The sequence below is a fragment of the Periophthalmus magnuspinnatus genome, chromosome 7 (genome assembly GCF_009829125.3).
Source record: "Periophthalmus magnuspinnatus isolate fPerMag1 chromosome 7, fPerMag1.2.pri, whole genome shotgun sequence".
Taxonomy (NCBI): Eukaryota; Metazoa; Chordata; class Actinopteri; order Gobiiformes; family Gobiidae; genus Periophthalmus; species Periophthalmus magnuspinnatus.
In genome coordinates, this window is record NC_047132.1 from 29,355,096 (window position 1) to 29,377,192 (window position 22,097).

At 37.2% G+C, this 22,097-nt stretch overlaps 2 protein-coding genes across 2 annotated transcripts in view; one reads left to right on the forward strand and one right to left on the reverse strand.

The window, feature by feature from the left end:
• Positions 1-10,035, forward strand: part of cntn3a.1 (contactin 3a, tandem duplicate 1) — a 224,685-nt gene extending 214,650 nt beyond the window's left edge. The window contains exons 21-23 of the mRNA XM_055223169.1: positions 1,186-1,298; positions 5,413-5,581; positions 8,886-10,035. Of these exons, the coding sequence (XP_055079144.1) occupies positions 1,186-1,298; positions 5,413-5,581; positions 8,886-8,974 (371 nt within the window). The 3' untranslated portion in view covers positions 8,975-10,035. The remainder of the gene's footprint in view (positions 1-1,185; positions 1,299-5,412; positions 5,582-8,885) is intronic.
• Positions 10,036-15,988: 5,953 nt separating this feature from the next.
• Positions 15,989-22,097, reverse strand: part of si:dkey-178k16.1 (band 4.1-like protein 1) — a 103,751-nt gene continuing 97,642 nt past the window's right edge. Inside the window, exons 16-21 of the mRNA XM_055223170.1 lie at positions 21,278-21,484; positions 21,083-21,145; positions 19,669-19,758; positions 19,480-19,560; positions 16,716-16,832; positions 15,989-16,121 (exon numbers count right to left, since the gene is read on the reverse strand). Coding sequence (XP_055079145.1) covers positions 16,116-16,121; positions 16,716-16,832; positions 19,480-19,560; positions 19,669-19,758; positions 21,083-21,145; positions 21,278-21,484 — 564 coding nt within the window. The 3' untranslated portion in view covers positions 15,989-16,115. The remainder of the gene's footprint in view (positions 16,122-16,715; positions 16,833-19,479; positions 19,561-19,668; positions 19,759-21,082; positions 21,146-21,277; positions 21,485-22,097) is intronic.

Genomic DNA, 22,097 nt, shown 5'->3' on the forward strand with positions numbered 1-22,097 from the left:
AATTCTTGTGGATTTTATGGATATACATTGTTATTTGTTGAATCTTCTGCGACGGGAGGACACGGCGCGAGTGACACACGGTAAAGCCACACTAACATTAAACTTTCATATTGTCCTGCGGGCCACAAAATATCCTCTCGCGGGCCGCAATTGGCCCCCAGGCTGCGAGTTTGAGACCCCTGAGCTACATGAAGCACAGACAGAACTGAACATGTGTCTGGTTTGTTAACGTAAGATATTAACAGTTAATCAGATAAGTAAAGCAGAAAAAACAAGCTGATAAGTTTACTCTCGCACTCCAAATCACTAAATCCATTGAGTTCTTCATCCTTCTTCATATATTTTAATAATTGCACATATAAGTCGCATCTGAGTATAAGTTAAGAGTCCAGAAAATACGGCAAAATTCATGGTGCTAAGAAAAAATTGGGGCGAACTGACAAAAACGAGGCTGGCAATGTTCGACTAACACTGACACACACACACACACACACACACACACACACACACTACTTTCAGACTAGACAATGTTAGTGAAGTATCTCGCCTAAGGACACAATAACGACCACGTTTAAAGCAATCAAAAGCTTCGTCTTTTCGCTCATCAGCTCTCATCTGACTAAAGACACTGTAAAACGAGTCGTTTAAGTTCATTTTTAAAAGTAAACTTGGATTATACGACATTTATTCAGTAATGAGCAACACAAGAACCAGTCTAGGGTCATGTGGTCAGCTTTATTGTGAGGTTAAAAGCTTTGCTCTAAAACTCCCGCAAATTATTAGGACCTTAAGTATGCATGGGCCTCCTTTTAAATATATTATCTTGCTCATAAGTCATGCTCTAAGCGTCTAGGCTGGCTGGCTCACCCTTCACTGAATCTTACAGTACTTAACATTTGCCCACTTTCTACATCATTTGTATGTTAATAGGGGTTAAGTGAATTGTGATCAAATTATGGTTCTCTCTTGTTCACTCCTCCGACAAAATGTACCAAAGATTGCTCTCACTCCCACACGCACTTTCCCAGAGTCACTGCGCCGCTCCTCGCAGCCTGATGATAAACCGATAATGAGAAATCGCCTCCACGCTAAGTCCGACTTTTTTGCAGTTTATCGAGCGAGGTTTTGTGTTTCTGTGTCTCTACGGTAACGACCTTTGCACCACCTCTGTCCTCCATCCCACAGCTCCCAGCCAGGCCATCTCCAAAATCATGTGGAACACCTCCAACTCCAAGGTCATCCTCAAGTGGGACCAGGTTCACGCGCTGGAGAACGAGTCGGAAGTGACGGGCTACAAGGTTGGTAGCGTTCCGGCGGTAAAGTGTTTTATGGTTGTTTATTTTCTGAACACAAGAGCTACTGTAGGTCGTAACCCGCAGCTAAAAGAAGCACAAAACGAGCACAAAGCAACAGCAACGCCGTCACAACTCAGCAGAGCCAGTCTCACAAACACAGACTGTATAAAGAAGTGGAAAAAGTGAGCGTGACGTCAGCCATAGCGTTCGGCTCCAGTCAAATGAAGCTCATCGAGGCTAGCAGTTATAGCGGCGAATTTGGAGCAGAGTTTCGACCACGAGAATCATAGCAACCAAAGAGCCAATCTGGAGCGAGGTTGTTGAAGGTAACGCCCCTTCCCGCCCGCACCGTTGGTTTAGCATGAAGAGGGCACTTAGCGACGCTGTCAATCAAACTTGTTGCTAACGCAAGCGGGAGTGAGCTCGAGGAAAGACAGCGCCTGATTTGTCTGTTATTAACCTCCTGGGACCTGGAATAGACGACAGCACATTTTGCAAATTTTTAGAAGAAGAATTATAGCAACAAGAACAGCAACAATGCAATTATATTTATTTAGAATGTTTAGATTTTTTTTGGTTTTTTGGCCCATGTCTTCTGCTCCCGTCTGCAGCTCTTCACATGAGACACATTGTTCCACGAGGCACAATTGTTGTTTCTCATTTTGTTTTTACATTCAAGACAAATGTTGCTGTGTTCAGGCACTTAATAAATAGTTTTTGCAAATCATTAATTCAAATGTTTTATCAAAATGATTAAAATGTCCACATATGAGGACATTTGTTTTACATCACTTTTCTCAGAAACTACATAATGTAAAAAGATATTTCTTAGTTTTTACACTCATCAGGTCCAATCAGCCCAAATAACAAAGAAAAATTAATAATGTTATGAAAGAGCTCGGGTCTTAGGAGGTTGATGTTCATATCTATGACACAGTAATGAAATAAAAACAGCGGGTTAATACGAACATTTTAAGACCAAAACGATGAGTCTGACAGCAGCAGCTACGGAGAGAGGGGCGACAGTTTTTCAATAAAAAGTGAATTGGAGCAAAACAGCATGCACATGTTCTTTTCATATTTGGAACGCGGCAGCTAGCAGGTTAGCTATGTCCGTTTATATATACAGTCTATGCTCCTAACTGACCAGTAACCGACGACAGAACCTTAACGTCAACTTGTCGGCGTAGCAAACAAGCGTCACATACAAAAGCAGCTGCATTAACAACAACAAATACAAATAAAAAAACAACAAAATGTGTCAACTCTTAACTAAACTCAACATATCAGATCATTACAGACTTGAACGGTTCGCTCCTTTGACTAAAATCCATTGTTTGGTGGAAAAAACTGTGAGCTACATAGACCATAATCCTTTGCTTTGTGTTAGTGTCGTCTGTAATATTATAAAGAAGTGTAATAATAAAACAAAATGTAATGTAAGAACCGTGGGGATGTCACAGTCTGAGCATATTTCAGTGTTTCTATTATTGCGAGACGAGATGTTACAGTTTGTACGATTCTTCATTATTACCAACAGTGAAATCCTTACGTTTACACAAGATGATTGCTTCAAAAATGATCACGGTTATTATTATCAGGCCTGTTTAGTTCTGTAAATTATGAGTAATGTCAAATATCGGTCGGTAAATGGTTAACGGTCACATTTTTATATAGCGTTTTTCCATTTTTAAGACACTCAAAGCGCTTTACGTCAAGGAACATTCCGACCGTTCGACCAATCATCCTTCCGTCGAGAGTGGGATTTGAACCGGCAACCTTCGGATCAATGGATAAACGCTCTTTTTTTCCGCAAAAATTACAGTTTCGTTTGGTAGAGAGAGTGGTCAGACCTTGCTGTCACTGCATCTCTTTAAATGACCAAACTTTTTTTATCATGATTTGGGTAGTTAAGCCCAAGTTTGGTCCAAGTAAAGTTTTTAAAAGTTTCTGAGGCAAGGACTGACAAACTGTCTCCTGCTTCATTGGTCTACCCGACATCTGAAAGCTATGATTATAAGGCTATAAAAGACAGCTACAAGTCCCTTTTTGGGGCTGGCACGCTGCTGACAGCTGTGTGCAAAAAGAGAGTGTGTTTTTAGGCTGTCCGCACGCCCAGCCTCCCTATTATGTTGAGTGGCATATTGTTAAAAGTTAGAGATATTACAACATTACGTGACCATATGAAGCCAAGGTGAAGGCGTACGAGAGGACGGGGCTGCTGGGTAATGTAGTTTTGTCGGGCTGCACTTTGCCTCGTACTTTATATTCGCCGTGAGTTGTTTTTGGCAGCGTCTATAGTGGGTTTAGTTGCAGTGTGAAATAAGAAAACTAAAACAGAATGCAGTAAAGTTCCAGTTGAACGATTAGCCGCCAACTATTGCGACGAAGATGCAGGCGAGAGGAGCTAAAGAGAGGTTTGTGTCTTGCTTAAGGGCATAAAAACAGTTGGGGATCAAAGTTAATAAAAAGAAAGGGGACTACTGCGGCTTCAGTGTTTCTGCTTTTAGTTCTTGAATGAATGTGAACACGACTTTCATTATGACAACATGAAAGGTACACACAAGGTACTTACTGTATTTTCACACTAGAGTATAAGTCGCACCCGGAAAAAAAAAGCATAATAATGAAGAAAAAAACACATATATTTCACATGTAAATTGCATCTGAGTATAAGTCGCACCAAAAAAAAAGGAAAAAAGCGTAATAATGAAGAAAAAAACACATATTTCACATATAAAAATCGCATCTGAGTATAAGTTGAACTAGAAAAAAAGCATAATATTGGAGAAAAAACACATATATTTCACATATAAATCGCATCTAAGTCGCACCAACAAAAAAATGCATAATAATGAAGGAAAAAAAAACATATTTCACATATAAAAATTGCATCTGATTATAAGTCGCATCCCCGGACAACCTATGAAAAAAGTGCAACTTATACTCCAGAAAATATGGTAAATGCCTTTGTCTTAAAACGTAAAAGTTAATAAGATGACGATGATATCTAACTGTCAGATTAATTAGCAGTTTTGATTAATTTCGGTTAATGCCATGACTCACCTTTCGTCACTGTATTAGTTGCACTGGAGTATAAGTCGCACCACCCAAAAAAAGCATAATAATGAAGAAAAAAAACAAATATTTTACATATAAATCACATCTAAGTATAAAAAAAGCAAAAAAACAAAAGCAACACAAAAAAACCAAGCAAACAAAAAGCAAAAAATAAATAAATAAATAAATAAAAAGCTTAATAATGAAGAAAAAAAACATATTTCACATATAAAAATCACGTCTGAGTATAAGTCGCACCCACGCCCAAACTATGAAAAAAAGTGCGACTTATACTCCGGAAAATACAGTAAATGGCACTGTCTTAAACTGTAAAACTTAATAAGATGATGATGATGTCAGATTAATGAACAGTTTTGTTTAATTTTGGTTAATGCCATGACTCGCCTTTCAACACAGTATTATCAGCTCTTAACACTTAGCGCTACTGTTTTTGTTGGAGTTTTTAAAAGCTAATAATAATAATAATACATTTTATTTATATAGCGCTTTTCAAGACACTCAAAGACACTTTACATAGAAGAACAATTTGAAAAAGTACAAAGATACAAACATTTAAAATATAATAATAATAATAAAATATAATAATAATTAAAGATTAAAAGCAGCTTTAAACAGGTGAGTCTTTAGGTGAAGCTAGACAAATATGAAAGCGTTTTGCTAGATCAGTTACATCGTCACGCATTAAAATAACCAAAATCATAATTGCACGAGCCAAATCTGATGTTTTGTTAATGTTTAAATAAAAACGTAAAGTCTCAGCATCCCCGTTTTCTGCCTCATTCCGCCGTTCGAGAACTCGGCTCTGAATCCGAAACATTGGCCTTATCTGTCTTACCTGCGCTTGGTGATCTGTAACAATCACGTCCCCGCACCACTGAATCCATCCTTGTTAGCGCCTCAGACAGTCCATTACATCTCAGGGATCCAGCTGAAGGGAGTATAAGTTAGGTTTCCCTGTCGATAAATCAACAAGTAAATAGACTCTCAACATCTGAAATCTCCTTTTGTCTTGTTTGTCCCTCTGTGCTGCCTGTAGGTCATGTACAGTCAGGACAAGCACAGCAGTCCCAGCGTCGTGGAGACCAACAGCACGTCCCTGGAGCTGTCTCTGCCGGTGAACCAGGACTATGTGATCCAGATTAAACCCTTTAGTGAAGGAGGAGAGGGCAGCAGCAGCCGGCAGATCACCATACCCAAGATCGCAGGTACAGTATGTGGCTGATTTCTCGTTTATCGTTCTAAAAATAACCCGTGATAGTCGAAATCAGCTTTGTTTTTATGGTTATTCTCTATGTTTTTGGCTGTAAAACCCCTCACCACACACTTTATACACTTTTCTCACACAGGCGTTAACATTTTCTCACATTTCTCTCTCGTTTAAACTCTCTCAAAGTTCAAACCTTCGTCTTCGCACTGGTCATGTTTAGATATTTATGTGATGATGTTGTTGTATTAAACCTGATGTGTGCAGTGATGGAAGAAGTACTCGGTTTTGTTAAGTAAAAGTACAGATACAGAGCTTAAAAAATACTCAAGTAAAACTAAAAGTACGACATGAAAAAAAACTATTAAAGTACCTGTTTAAAAATTGGCTTAAAGAGGCAGAAGTAAAAGTATTTTGTGCAAATTTTGAGTCTTAAAAAGTTTCAAATATAGTGATTTTTATAAAGATTTGTGCTGAATTTGGTTCAATAGAAACAATTAAATCGATCGCTTTTTCTTAGCTGTTGTTATATTTTTCTTTGCTCAAATTATAAAAGTGTTAAAAATAAACTCTCAGACTTTTTAGCAGCAGGTCTCAGACAATAATGAAAGATACAGTTTAAAAATGTAGTGGAGTAGAAAGTACAGATACTTTCACTCAAATATAGTGTAGTAATAAAGTACTTAAGTAAAATACAGATACCTAAAATGTATACTTAAGTACAGCACTTTACTACTTTTACTTTACTTTCCACCATTGGAAGTACCCAATTTTGAACAATGAGTGAAAAAGATGTTTTACTTCTGTCTCAGCCAATAAGGAGCTCAAGAGTCAAGGCTCCAGAAGTAAAGTTTAGATTTAAAAAAAACCAAAACAAATATTACAAGTTTAAAGGTTTACTAATGTCCACTTTACTAATGGCCACAAAAATGTTTGAATAACTTGGTGGTTTCAGTTATATTTTTTGTGGCTGAGGATTTTCAACTTTTAATCATATATTTTGATGATAATGATGATGATTATTATGCATTTATTTGTTCATTTATTATTATTATTATTATTATTATTATTATTAATTGTATTTATCATTATTATTTATTGTATTATTATTATTATTATTATGCATTTATTCATTTTTTATTTTTTTATGTATTTATTATTTTTTGTTTTTTTATGTTTATGTCGAAAATGAATGTAAAATCTACTTTTGCTCCATTGCACCGTGACAGACACACATCTTTGCTCCTGTTTGGACAAAAATGATCCTTGGCATCTATTTCTACTATTTCTATTTTTATACAGCACTTTTCCACTTTCAAGCCACTCAAACCGCTTAAAATCAAGGAACAACTCACCCATTCACACAACTTCACACACGTCTTCCCTAGGACACAACAACAGTTTTCATTTGTGTGAATAATGTTTATGTCGTAAACGGGATTTGAACCTCCGACTAAACTACAACTAACTGAGCAACTGTCGCTATCACTTGACAAAATGCCTTTCAGTAACAACAGGGAATGTCCTTCAATCTCTGAAATAAACGTTAGGTATTGCACTTTTAACGAAATAAACTCCACAAACCTTCACTTTTCATATCAGCGACACAGTTTGTTACCTGCCCCCGTTTGCGCAAAGGCGGAGGGGGGTGGTGTCATCTGAAACACCACCGTACAGTAATGCACTATTCATAATGTGACTTATCTAGTAACCGGTTCATATAGAGTTCACTGGCTCCAACAAGCCGCTCTCTCCCCGTTTGAACATTATCAGGAATTACCTTTAAAGTTCTCTCTGTGGACACTCGCTCTCCACTATTTCAGGTTTGAATCTAAAGCGGTTACGGTCGTCGCTCGGATAAAAACGCGCCGTGTGTTCCATCGTGTCGCCGCGATACTGATTTTGATGGCTTATTTTGGAGATGTACTATTTAATACGGCCGCTTTAATAAATGGCTCCCGGCACAACCCACTCCTAAAACGACAAAAAGCACTTTAGTTTTCGCTGTATGCTATTTATATAAACCTGTCGAAAAGTAATGGATTTCTAAAATATTTCACTGAAAAAGAAACAGCAGGGACTTAATGTGTCTCAAGTAATGTCAGATTTCTCAAATACATCTTGCCTTTGTCCTGGTCTCATAATAATGAATCTTCTTGGGTAGCAAACTAGTGCCATCTAGTGGTGGCTCAGTGCAATCACATCATCCATATGTTATATTCTATGGCGTGTGTATGTTTTTAAGTTCATTTTTAAGTCGTTTTTTTCAAGTAGAGTGTTTTTTCTTCATTGACAATGTGTGCAATAACATCGAAAGTACTGAAAAATACACAATAGTGATGGTAGTAGTGGGCATGGTGCAGTATGTAGTGTGTGTACAAGGATAAGTCTGGTATAAATAAGTGAAAGTAGTAGTGATTCGGACATTTTCTTGTATTTATTTTTATTTCTAAAAGCGGAGAGTGCCAGACTGTTCTTCATGAGAGGCCTGTTCAAATACAGAACAATACAAACAAACAAACAAAGGGGTGGAACTTGACTAGTTTTCTTCTTCCTGCTCCTTTTCAAGTTTGTATGAGATGTGCTTTAGGTGAACCTGCGCTCGAAATAAATAAATAAATAAATACATACAATAAATAAATAAAACATTAAAAAAACAGAACACATAACTGCATAGGTCCATTTAAAACAGGAGCAGTTGTGATTATAAATGTTTATTACCACATTATTTAAGTGCATTATTGGCGCCAATCTATCCAGTTTTGCATGTCCTTGAAATATATTCAATTTTTGGGCTTTTTTCCCCCCTATTTCAGTTCTAGTGCGGCCAGTTTTGAGATTTATACAATCATGAGATGTGGTATTAAAAGTTCCTGTATCAAAGTTGAAAAAGCAAGTAAAACATTCAGTCTGTCGTCGTAGTACCGTATAAATATATTTATACAGTGTTGTTCTTCTGACACATAGACATGGCCAAACTGTGTTTTTGAACAGTTTAAAAAGGTGTTTGACACCTTTGACTTGTTGCTGGCACATAGTAGTCAGTTTACTTACACACACATATATACATACATATATATATATATATATATATATATATATACATATATATATACATACATATATATATATATATATATATATATATATACATACACATATATATACACACACACACATACATATATATATATATATATATATATATATATACATACATATATATACTTACATATATACAGTGTTAGTAAAGTGATAGTTCCACACTGCATATATTTAAATTCCTTCTGTTTTTTTCACCTCAGGCTCGGTGGCCATGGGCGCAGCTCCTCAGTCCTTGGTCTGTCCTTTGCTCAATGTGGCTCTGCTCCTCACAGTCCAGAGCATCTTATGACAAACCTGATCCAGGGACCACTCAGCCACTGACGAAGAGGAGGCTTCACCTGCCCCCACTTCCTCTTCCTCTCCTCTCTGTAAAGACGTGATGTGCCTCTCTGAAGGAGTCACCAAAAAGGGAACAGCTCTTTCTCAAGCTTTTATGAATCTGAATGGACCCAGTCACTCCAGAACGGCCTCTTTGAACACTCGCTTTTGGATATTTATACCCTGGAGGAGCGGAGATGTGTGCTGCACAATTGGTTCTGTATATGTTTGATTCTGTCAAAGGAAAGTGCCAGTCTCATCAAAGGAAACGTATGTTCTTTTTGACTTTTTATACAAAGAATCTCCAAGTGACAGGAGAGAGTCGAATGCTTAGCTCATTCAAACTCGAGTTAAACTTCAATGCCGAAAAAGTTGTTTGTAATTTCAATGGAAAACTTTCTTTCAGAGTCCCGGCAAAAGCTACGCCTTCGGCTTTAAGACCAATCGGACTTTTGACAGATTTCTATCTTTGCCTGGATTTGATCACGCTTTCACCATGTGACATTGAAAACCTCAGAGTTGCCATGAACTTGCCTGGTTACCAAAGGTGTTATACCTGTCGTATCATTGTGCGCAAATGCAACGTGTAGACCCCGAGACGGCTTCCATCGTAAAACTGTTCATTTGTTTTGATGAATCGGCGTCTCACCTTGTTCTTTCTCCTCCTTCATCGGCGTCCGCGACAGAGACGAGTAGGCGTACACTGTATGTATGAATCCTCAGGTCCCGATCAGCCTTAAGTCTTAGGATTACGCTCCGTTTTGCTTTTCTCCCGTCGTGTTTTCATTTCTGACACGATTTCCATTGATGTTTTCTTCATATTTTTCAGCATTTCAGCTCAAACGAAACCTGCCTTCCCCCTCTGTTTGTCATTGTAAGCATTGTAAAACGGTGGCAGTGACTTTTCTAACATAGCCTATTAATCCTGAGTAAGAGAGATATTTTCGTGTCTCCCGCTGTGAGGATGGTCTGTGTACGTACCTATGTGGCTTAGTGAGAATGAGTTGACCTGCTTTTAATAAACATATCGCCATGTTCCTCATTTCTTTGGCTGTGTGTGTCCGTTATATATAGAGGAACACCAGAGACTGTGTAAAGAAGTGGACTAAGCGAGCGTGAGCCAAATCTGTTGCTAACGGTGGCAGGAGCGACCTCGGGGAAAAGATTTGACTCGATTTGTCGGTTATTAATGTTCATATCTTGATTTACAGACACAATAGTGAAATAAAAACCCCAGGATCATGTAGAGCGGGTCAATACGAACATTTTAAGACCAAAATGACGAGTCTGACAGCAGCAGTTGCAGAGAGAGGAGCGACAGTTTTTCAATAGAAAGTGAACCGGAGCCAGAGTCGATGGAGCAGGAAGCGCGTCCGTGGTCGCTTCCATTTCTAAATACAGTCTCTGAGGAACACATTTCATTAAACAGCATCGGTGATTAGTCAATGAACAGTGAACTCGTACATAAAAATAGTTCCCAGGTCGTTATAAAATGTGTTAATGACACAAACAGCATTTCTTAATTAATGCGATTAGTGAAAGTCAAACCTGTGCTACATTTGTAAACTGTCATTATTGCAGGCTGTGGAGTGTCGTCTACTTTAACAGTTTGTGAAAAGGATTATTTTATTTATTTACACACATAGAATCTTTTTTTTTTTCTTTTTTCTTTGCAGTGTTTACAATAGTTTCACAATTTAATGGTTCCAAACTGACGCAGCTTTAGCTTTATCTTTAGCATTTCAATAGTTCTGTCCATACATCTCCATATTGAACACGTGCAGCCGTCAAACCAAATATTGTATCGTATTTTCCGGACTATAAATCACACCTTTTTTCAGTTTGTCACGGGGTGCGACTTATACTCAGATGCGACTTATATGTTTTTTTCTTCATTATTATGCATTTTTTGGCTGGTGCGACTTATACTCCGGAAAATATGCAATAACATTAGAGATCGACCAATATATTTTTTTTTCATGGCCAATGTCGATGCAGATTGTCTAGAATCCAGCAAGTCCAATGGCTGATACGCTCTGCCGATATTATTTAGCTCGATATGTAAGGCCGATTTTGATTTTCTCCAACTTCTATAACTTGAAACTACAAACTCATCCACAACCCTGTTTAACTCCAGAGTGAATAAAAGAGCTGTGTGTTCCTCCTCTTCACATTAAAGAAAGTACAAATAAAGGCGTATGTGGAGTCTTCAGGTGTCAGACTAAATATTGACGTGGGATTTAAGTCCGATACGAACCATTATTTTTTTTCTTTTAAAATATTTGATGGAGATTGCATAAAAAAACATTACTTCCTGAACCCGCCAGCAGAGAGAAATCCTCTTTAGGCTCCATGATTTATTTACATAATTTATTTATGTATTATTTATTTATTTATTGATTTATTTTATTTTTCTTTGACAATATTTGATGAAGATTGTATAAAAAACGATGTACGGAAACCAATAACAGAGAAATCCTCTTTTGGCTCCATGATTTATTTACATTATTTATTTATGTATTATTTTATTTATTTATTTTTTCTTTTACAATATTTGATGAAGATTGTATAAAAAACATGATGTACAGAAACCACCAGCACAGAGAAATCCTTTTGGCTCATCGATTAATTGATTGATTATTATTATATTTTTTTTTTATTATTTATTTATTACATAATTTTTTTTTTACAATATTTGATGAAGATTATATAAAAAACACTTTGTATGGAAACCACTAGCAGAGAGAAATCCTCTTCTGGCTCCATGATTTATTTACATTTTACATTATTTTCATCTTAAAATGCACCTCCAACGCAAAAAAGAGCAAAAACTCACTCTTTCATTTTTCATTTGGTTTATTCATTTTGAAAGAATGCAAGAACACTGTACAGCAAGGACACAGCACCAAGCAGATGGAGAGCAGCAGACAGAGAGAGGGAGAGAAAGAGAGAAGAGGATGAGGCGGCTCTGTACAGCGAGGAAGAGGGGTGGGCTACGCTTAGAGGTCACTCAGAGGTCATCCAACCAAACCACAGCCAGTGTCTTTAATGCGCGGACGACCATCAGAACCAGGATCTGACGCTAAACGTGTTGATTAAACCCTTTTGTCCATGAAGCCGGGCGAAGGAGCAAAGCGTTGTGGGGAAACCGACGCCCTCTAGTGTACAATAAGCTCATTGCCATTTATTTACTAGTTTACAGCTTCACAATCCACCACCAAATATACATACACGCTTTTTCAAGATTATTTTTCTACTCCAGTTTCAGATTTATGACACAATTACACCACACAAAAGTCGCAAAAAGATCCAAAATGTCCGCCACTGGTGAATTTGACAGGACAGTTTCCACGGACTTGTCCTGTCAAATTTCCTTGTGTGACTTTGTGGTAAATTGAGTAATCAAAAGCAACCGTTTTTTTATACAAAGTTATCAGAAACGTTTCATACAAAATCAGGATTTGTACAGTTTATTTGCTACTTCAGTTGGCACTACACATCTATGGATCGTAACTAACATTCCGCAACCGGGGCACACAGACAGACGCTACGGTAGGTATCATTGAAAACACTACACGATGAAGTTTGTTCTGGAAATAAAATACTTGTACTCGGTGTAATCGTTTATTTGTTTAAGAGACGGTGGTATTTTGTTAGGAGTACGCTAACTTTTTGCTTTGCCTGGAGTATTCTGCAGTATGGCATTAAACGTACTGGATCTATCGCCGTGGAGACAAGCGGGATACGCCCATAGTGACCCGTCGCGTTCAGCTCCGGTCAAATGACGTTCATCGAGGTTAGCGGTTATAGCGGTGGATTTAAAGCCAAGTTCTGAACTCGAGTGTCGTAGCAACCAAAGAGCCCAATCCAGAGTGAGGTTGTTTAAGGTAACAGGCGCTTAGCAACGGTGTCAATCAAAACTGTTGCTAACGCTAGCAGAAGCGACCTCAGGGAAATAAGGCGCCTGATTTGTCTCTTATTAATGTTCAATTTCTTGATTTAGAGACACAATAGTGAAATAAAAACGCCAGGATCATGTCGAGCGGATTAATACGAACATTTAAGACCAAAACGACGAGTCTTGACAGCAGCAGTTACGGAGAGAGGCGACAGTTTTTCAATGTAAAGTGAATTGGAGCCAGAGTTGAAGGAGCTGGTAGCGCGCTCATGCTCACTTCCTATTCAAAACGTGAACGCTAGCAGGTTAGCTATGCCCATGGACCAAGTTTCAAGTCGGATTTGTGGAGACCGTTGATCCCTCTCACACTAACAATCTGTCTGTTTCTCTTTGTATATTTGCACTATAAAACACATTAAATGGAATAAACACAAGCTCGACATGTTTAATGCCATACCGCGGAACATTCCAGGCAAACCCATAACATCATGAGACCAGGAAAAGCCGCGTAACGTTGCAGAAAAAAAGTCTCAAAATCAGCCCAGACTGGACCATAAACTGAGATATGAATCCACTCCGGTTCAGAATCAGCGAGTTCCCTTCAGGACAAAAACCAAGTTATTACCAGAAAATACAGAAAGAAATAGAAATAAATAGAAATTCTTAAAATAGAAAGAATACACTAAGGGGCAACTTTAATTGGCTTGTTTGCTATTCTTCCTCCTCTCAAGAGACTTTCTTGTCAGGAAACTTATTTTTGTTGAATAATTTAAGGTCTGTTTTATTCATACCACAAAATCATAGTAAATCCATCGTCTGACCAGAATACACTATATCAAATACTTGAGATTATCATGCAAATACTTTTACTTCAAATACTTTTCAGGGGTTTAGCCATGTCCAATAGGTCGGCTGCGATATGTCAGTTTATTTATACAAATTCGGGGTTTGAACTGGTCTCTTAATAGTAATAATAATAATAAATAATAAATAATAATTGATTTCTTAGGTCACCAAGCGTACAGTTAAGACACAACACAACAGCAACTCTCACTTCACATGATGTTGCATAATACGGCCATCACCCACTCGTCACGTTTAAAGACGCACTGTGTAACTTCTCCACTACTTGATGCTGTCACTTTGCCTGGTATGTTTCACAATACCGCATTAAACGTATTTATTTCCTTAGAGACAAACCGATAGAAAGGTGTCTTTTGTCGCGTTTTTTAGTCGTTTAATGCCGTATCGTGGGACATTCCTGGTCAATGCGATAACTTCTTCATGGATACGATCATGCGACAGATTCTCCACCTGGAAAAGTTGCGTAGTATATCTTTAAGACGTGGAAACCGGAAAGGATACTGAATTTGTATCCGTCGAACCACCATCGTCGCCCATAACCACTTTGAAATACATAAGTTATTGTAAATTTTAAACTCTCAAATGTAAAATAAAAAGTCGACGCAATAAGCAGCACTACTCTGCCAAATATGGGGGTATTTTGTTCTACTTTTTGTATTCCTAAGGGCCTCAGTTATCATTCCAGCTGCTAAAATGCGAGTAAAAACAGAAAAATGGCTCGTGTGTAGACTGAGGAGGTGCAAAAACAACACTTTTCCATTAAGGTCGTTCATTTACGCTCTTAAAACGAGGGTGTAAACACTTTTAAATGAAGTTGCAATGCCCCCCTTTTGCCTTTTTCTCGTAGACCCGGGCCCGATGTGAAGTGCACGTATTATTTCTGCTGCAAAACTGATATGCAAATGAGGGTATTCAGCGAGTGCAGGCGTTTGTGCTCCTCCTGTGGGCTGTTGAACTGTTGAAGTGTTTGGCCTACTTAAGAACATATTCACACAGCGTTTGGATTAAGAAGGGTCTGATGGGACCTGGTAAAAAATAAAATTAAAACTGACAATAACAGAAGGTTTTATCAGCGTTATCCAGTGTTTTGGGTTTGGAGAGTGGGTGACAGGGCCTGAGCGTCACAGGTAAAGTTGAAGTTTATATTTCAATATTTCTTGTGTGTGCATTTTCTTTGTAAAAGTAGAAAGATTTGGGGTGTTTTTGTTGTAATGCGATAAGATTTGAGCTGTAAAATGTTGAATAAGTGACTTCTGTGGCTTTTTTTGTTGCGGCTCATGTCTTTTAATGGTACTTTCTAAAAATGTAAAAAAAAATAATAATACAAATAAATACATAAAACTAAATACAAAATAAAAATGAAATAAAATAAATATAAATAAAAATATATAAAAAAAATAAAGTAAAAATGGCTTACTTGGAAAAAAAAATTAAAATGAAATAAAATAAATCTAAAAATATATAATAAATCAATAAATACTAACATAAAAATAAAAATAAATAAAATATAAAAAAATAAAATAAAAAAGTAAAAATGGTTTACTTGGATTATCATGTTTTATTATTATTATATCAGTTGCATAAAATAGTTTCAATATTACCGTTTATCTTAGTATATCCCTGTAACAATATATCTTCCTTCAAAATGTGTTATCGTGACAGGACTACTTCTACGAATAATATTTTGTCCCACCAGTTACGTCAAATTCAAATTATAAATCAGACCTTTACAGTTACTCTTATTTAGGCCCCAAATATTTCTTTCTTGAGTAATATTTTGGACCCGTTTCACACAGTTTTAGCTCTCAATGTTGGAATAAACACGGCAGCACTCGCTAAACAACTTCATTTGCATTTCCTCTGTCTCAGATTTTGCGCATGTCGACCAAAACATATAAATTCACTCACATTTGGTTCTGATGTCGGCGAAAACACCTCGTTTTGCATATCCATTCACTCACAGGAGCAGTCTTTAGCAGTCGGTTTAGCTCCACTTTTAGCACGGTTAGCAGTTTAGCACGTGAGCAAACGCTTGATAAACGAGGCCCTAAGTGTATAATTCGTGCACTCTTCACAAAATACTCACAGTGTTCAGAAGTGCACACGATAGGAAATGAAACTGCGATGATAGTAAAACACATTTCCAGTCGATACAGATCATTTGGTTTGATTTGAGCAACTTAAAACTGAAAAGAACGTAAAGAACTGACTTCCTCCGGGGCCGTGACGCTTGAAAAACAAAGTGAAAACAAGATCCGCGTGGTTGGTTTGGTGTTCAGACAGTGGGTGGTAGGTCCAGGTGGGGCACTGACACGTACGAGCCATAGGGGGGCACTGTAGTCTCGAGGAATCACAACTGAGGGAAAGAGAAAGGATACAGTTAACCTAGAAGAGCAGTTTTTTGACCATATCTTTGGGTAAAACATGCACAGGCCACGTTATTACCTCTTGTTTAATTGGCAAAAAGTTAAAGGAAATGTTTTGGAAATGATCGGATGGGACAGATGTGCATTTGTGTGACTGTTTGCATCAAGTAAATCATGTTTTTAATCATTCTGAATAGAAATAATGAGCAGTTTTCTTAGCATAAAGGTACAATATGTAACTATCTGCTAACTCATGACAAGCACAAAGGCAAGTTACAGTTCAGATCTGTGGAGAAAATGGCTTTATTTCGATGTATGTCTCAGCATCAGAAACACATGCAATTATAAACGAGCTCCACTGCCAGAAAAGCTACATAATGAACCTTTAAATGCTTAATAATGTTGGGAAATATTTGGACAAATTAAGAAATATGAAACAAATACCAAAACCAGATTTGGTAGCTCTGAGCACAGAACATTACAGCTTTGAAGTCCAAGAACTGTGTTAATAATTACGTAACACAGTGTACCCACGTGTTCCTGGTTGTACGGAGAGTATTGTGTGTAAATGGAAGGAGCTGTACCTCAGATGCCCCGTGTCGATCTTCAGTGGACGACTCGGTTTCCCTGACGACCACAGCCTTCGTCACCTGCATGTCCGGGTGCTGCTGTCTGGCCTCCTGGATCGCAATGGCCAGAGCCTAAAGGTGAGAAAACACAAGTCTGTCCAGGTGAATATATCACTGTGAGCCGCTTTAAACGTGTTAAAATGTGATTGTGATTTTTCATATTCCTGAATGTTATCGCTCTTTAACCCTTTAACCCAGGGGTCTCAAACTTAAATCGACTTGGGGGCCACATCAGGTATTCCACAAAAAAAAAGCTTTGTTAAAATCTTCTCAAACGTCATTGCTGTTTTCAACTTACATGAAGAAATATGCCAGTTCTCGTCGGTTTTATGGATACACATCGTTATTTGTTGAATCTTTCGTGACGGGAGTACACAGTGACACGTGTTTTTGAGGTTTACAGATTTGGCGGAACCTTCTACACACAACACTGTAACGCCACACTAACATTAAACTTTCATATTGTCCTTCGGGCCACAAAGTATCATCTCACGGGCCGCAATTGGCACCCGGGCCACGAGTTTGAGACCACTGCTTTAACCGATGAAGTAAAAGTAATAAACCAGAAGTGGGTAGTAGCTTTCAAACACCGTAACTATACTCCTCTGTGAGTGATATTTTAGAGTATAACAGTATCATTGAATATTTTTGTTAGTCTACAAGTAACAAAAACTTCATGTTGCCAGAATTAAATGTTGTTTCCCTTAAAATACCAGCCTGTCATGATAAATACTATATCGACTTTTCATCCAAAATATGAACGCAACAATATACTTTGGGGCTCAGTATTTATCGTGTGTATATTTTCTTTGTAAAAGTGGGGAGATTTGGGGTGTTTTTGTTGTAATATGATAAGATTTGAGCAGTAAAAGTTTGAATAAGTGACTTCTGTGGGTAATTATTGCTTCATTCTGTTTTTTTTTTTGTTTTTTTTTTGCGGGTTGTGTCTTTTAATGGTACTTTCTGAAAATGTAGAAAGAAAAAAAATCAATAAAATAAATATAAATGAAAAAATATATAATAAATCAACAAATAAATAAATAATACATAAAAAATAAACAAATACAAAAAAATTATAATAAATAATAACTACAAATTGTTTACTGGGATTATCCTTTTTAATTGTTATTCTATCAGTTGCATAAAATAGTTTCAATATTATCATTTATCTTCGTATATCCCTGTAACAATATATCTTGCTTCAAAATGTGTTATTGTGACAGGTCTACTTAATATAATAATATAATATTTTGTCTTACCAATTAAACTAACTTTAAATTATAGATCAGATATTCTTACAGTTACTCTTATTTATGTCCCAAATATTTATTTTTTGAGTGATATCTTGGACCTCTACTACTTCTAACTAGTAGCATTATTTTGAAATTATGGTACAATTTTTTGGCTACTCCAGTCTACCTTTTTGAATTTGGGTGGTGTAAAATCTAAGTTTTATCAGTTATTATCTCCAATATCAAAGACCCCACACTGAGCAAAGTTAATTTATTCATGACAAAAACACCAAGATCCACTAATGTGGTTCGACCCACAACAGAGAGCGTTAATTAGCGCCTCGGGCTACATCCAAGAGCAGCAACGAGATTCAGCAGCTATGTTCTGTAGTTTTTGCAATTTAGAGTCATATTAGATTTTAATTGTGTGTCGTTTTTTTTTTTTTTTACAAATGTTTTCCTTGTATGAATTAAACTACTGTTCAAAACTTTACGCTCCATGTGGTGTTTTACAACAAGATACGTCAAACTTTAGTCAAATCCAAAGAAACGAGGTTCATCTCATCTTCTGTTTTTGTATTTTGATAGATTCTTTTTCCAGATTGAAGATTAAGGAGGCAATCGAAATAAGGAAACATGCCCACTGGACTATTAACCGAGATGAGGGGGCTTTTTGACTCTCACACCTGGAACAGAGGCGGAACCGGGCTGGGGGCTTGAGGGGGCCCTAGCCTCCACAAAATGGCCATTTTCCCCCCATAGCTCCCCAAAGACTGTTGCCCCACTTTCATAGCACTTCCGATCTCGACTAAAAATGTTCAAAAGGCAACTACAGAGAGTAAAAATGAGACTAAAGTAAAAACAGAATTACATATTAGTTTTCATAAATAAGTACAGGGTCTAACTACATTTGAATTAGTTTAAAACAGCGAAGCAAACATGGAAAAGTCATCCATAAAAGACTATAAATTAACATGTTAAGCGAGTGCCCCCCACAGCTGCTCCAGTCAAAAATGTCTGCCGCCGTTGACCTGGGATACTGTCCTGAAGAAGTCGGGCTGCAGATGGCGCTGTCGTCCTGCCTCCACCGGTAGAAAGACAGCGCCAAAACCTGTTTAAATCAGCTGACAGGACACGACCAGCAATATCAGGGATGAAAACAAAGTAAACCTTGGTCTGGAAAAAGAATCTGTTAAAATTCTTCCAGCACATGTGCAAAAATCAGGTGAAAATGATACAGGAAGTCACTATGAAGTATTTTAAGTTGATGTCAGTGTAGTATGACCAAAACTAAGACTAATAAAGGTTTGTGTTTTTCTTTTTTTATGATTGTCCAGAAAGTAAAGCACCTATACTGTATCTTGTGAAAAATATTTACAGTTATTGCTTTGAATACCGCTGAAATACTTCTACATCGAGTTGATTTTAAAGACGAGGCCAAGCTATGAAAAATACCACAAAAATAGCTTGTTTTTGTTTCGTCTGACCTGTTCTTGGTCCACGTCATCGTCTCCTGTGATGATGATTCTCTTTTCGATCCTGGTCTCGGAGTACCCTCCCTTCACCGTCTGAAAACATGATTAAAATGGATATAATCCATTTATCTGTCTCTGTAAAAGCTGAACTTAATTACATATTAATGACATGCTTAGCTAATTCAATTAACGCTGCATTACTTTGGTGACATGAGTGGTGGCTGAGGTAACGTTTTCAGTCATGAGGATGGGCGACCCGGCGCTCTCTCTGCCAAAAGTGCTCATATGGACCTGGAAAATGAATAAAAATGTTGGCATGTTTAATAAGTCAGGCTAGAACAAAGAGACTGTTCAAAGTGTAAGTAAAAAGTATGGCTTCTGCCTCATTAACTACTAAAGTAATCATGTATAATACCTAATATAATGTGAATCCTCAGCGGTGCAATACACGGAAGTCACTTTGCCTGCTCTTTACTTTATTCTGTAGAAACATAGTGCTATGAAAACCTTTATTTACACTGTTTTACCTAATGTTTACTTTGTTATATAGACTAGGTACTGGTTTACAGACCTTTTAGTCCCTGTTTCTTAGCCCTTAGTTCAATTATATCTCATCCATTTGACCTCGAGATCCAGTGTCTGTTTGTCATTAGACAAACTGTTTTTTCCTACGTCCCAAGAAATGCTCCTTTAACAGATGTAAACTGGTTTTCTGTTTTCTGGTCCATGTAATTCTTATCTGTGTGGTATAAATCTGCTGCATGTGCCAACACTGACACAGCTCAGGGCGAGGTGGCGCTCTTACAGACGGGCAGCTGTTTATAATTGTGACACAACGGCTTTAATAAATCAGTTGGTTTTATTGTTAAGTTGTTTTGCTTGTAGAAATTCAAAAGGCAATAGTCACAGCCACCGGTTTCAGCCTTATCATTTTGACTCCTCTTGCATATAGTTATATTTTATCATCCTTAAACCTTTTGTATCATAAATTAACTCTAAGAAAAATTGGATATAATAATTTGATGGAAGCCCTGTGTCATTACAGCTTTTACTACACTGTAGTTCTTCATTTTTGCAACTGGGGCTGTACTGAATGCGTGTAATTATTATAAACCTATTTTGTTTCTTTTTTTCTTTTTATTGCTTATTTATGTTTTGTTTTTTTTAATTTATTTACTCAGTTACTATTCAGTTTTATTCTATTTAGTTATAACTTTTGTCATAATGTTTTTTGTATAACATGAAAATCTGCATAAAGTGTTAAAAAATAGATAAATGTACCATGTGATATGTTATACTGTTGTAGAAATAAATTTAATCAATTATGGCAAAAAGTCTGTTTATTAATAGCAATGTATCTTAATTTTTGATTGCATATGTCTGTTCTGCTGCTGTTCTTGAAATTTGTGTTGCAAAGTTCAAAAACAGTTTCCTCATTGTGGAACAGATAAAGATTCTTTTATCTCATCTGAACTGGGAATGTTGAAACATTGGCTTGACACATTTATTACTCCACAATGCATGAAACAAAGTGAATTATAAATGTATTTGTGACTTAAAAGTAACGTATATACAGTTGCTCTTTAGTTTAGTGCTTAGAATAACCAAAACTCACCGGAGAAACACTTTGTCTTGTCGAGTAGGGCGTAGTATCACTCAGACCGCTCAAACCATGATCCTAAAATGTAAAAGAGGTAGATTAATTAGTAGTTTGAAGCACCTCACTAAATATATTTCATTACTCTATTAATCTAAGCTATAATTAAACCCAAAGTCGCTCAATTACACGGCGTTATGTGGTGTAGTGTACCTGGTCGGTGAACTCTACGATGGTGGTGGTGACCTCCGCTCCGTTGGGCTGGGTCTCTGTGCGTACGTCTGTCTTCCTGGGTGCCGGGGTGGGCGTCAGGTCGCTGGCTTCTCTGCTCAGAGGTGTCACGGCGCCCACTCTACCGCCGTCTCTGTCCACGGACGATGAGACAGGCACCGAACGCTTTGGCTTCTTGGGAACGACAGGCTGAAAATATGTAAGAAATGTAAGAGATCGTTATATAAGACTGTATATTATGCCACGATTCTTTGCTCTTGCTCTGAAAATCACAAGTAGAAACTCAGAGTGAGGTTTTGGAATGATCAAAAGTCTTGCAAATGGCATCCATAAAATGAAAAAATAATTTGGCAGCGATCAACTGTAAAAATATGCAAAAAAAGGTTTCAAATTTCAAAACTGGACTTTAAAAACACCCCCTCTTCACTTCCTCTTTGATTTGAAACATCCAATCAGCTCGTAGTGTTATTTTTCAAGTCATTGTTTTAAACCTGATGCCCTTCTCGATATAAACGTCACTTGATTTGACCAAATGACTTGCGGATTTGTTAATTAGCCTTGTTTGATATGTCTGCAAATTGTATGCACAGTTATTTATAGGCTTGCTGTGGGTGGCATCTCAAAATAGCACAGATACCAGCTTCAAAGAGAACAAAGAAATGTCTGTAATGCTCAGAACGTCTTACAGTGTTAGAGAAGAAGGCTGGATAAAGAAGAAATGTGCTTTAGTTTATTTAAGGTTTTAAGTTTACCTTTAAAACTATTGCTAAAAAACGACTGATTTCAGGTCAATAAAGTCTTA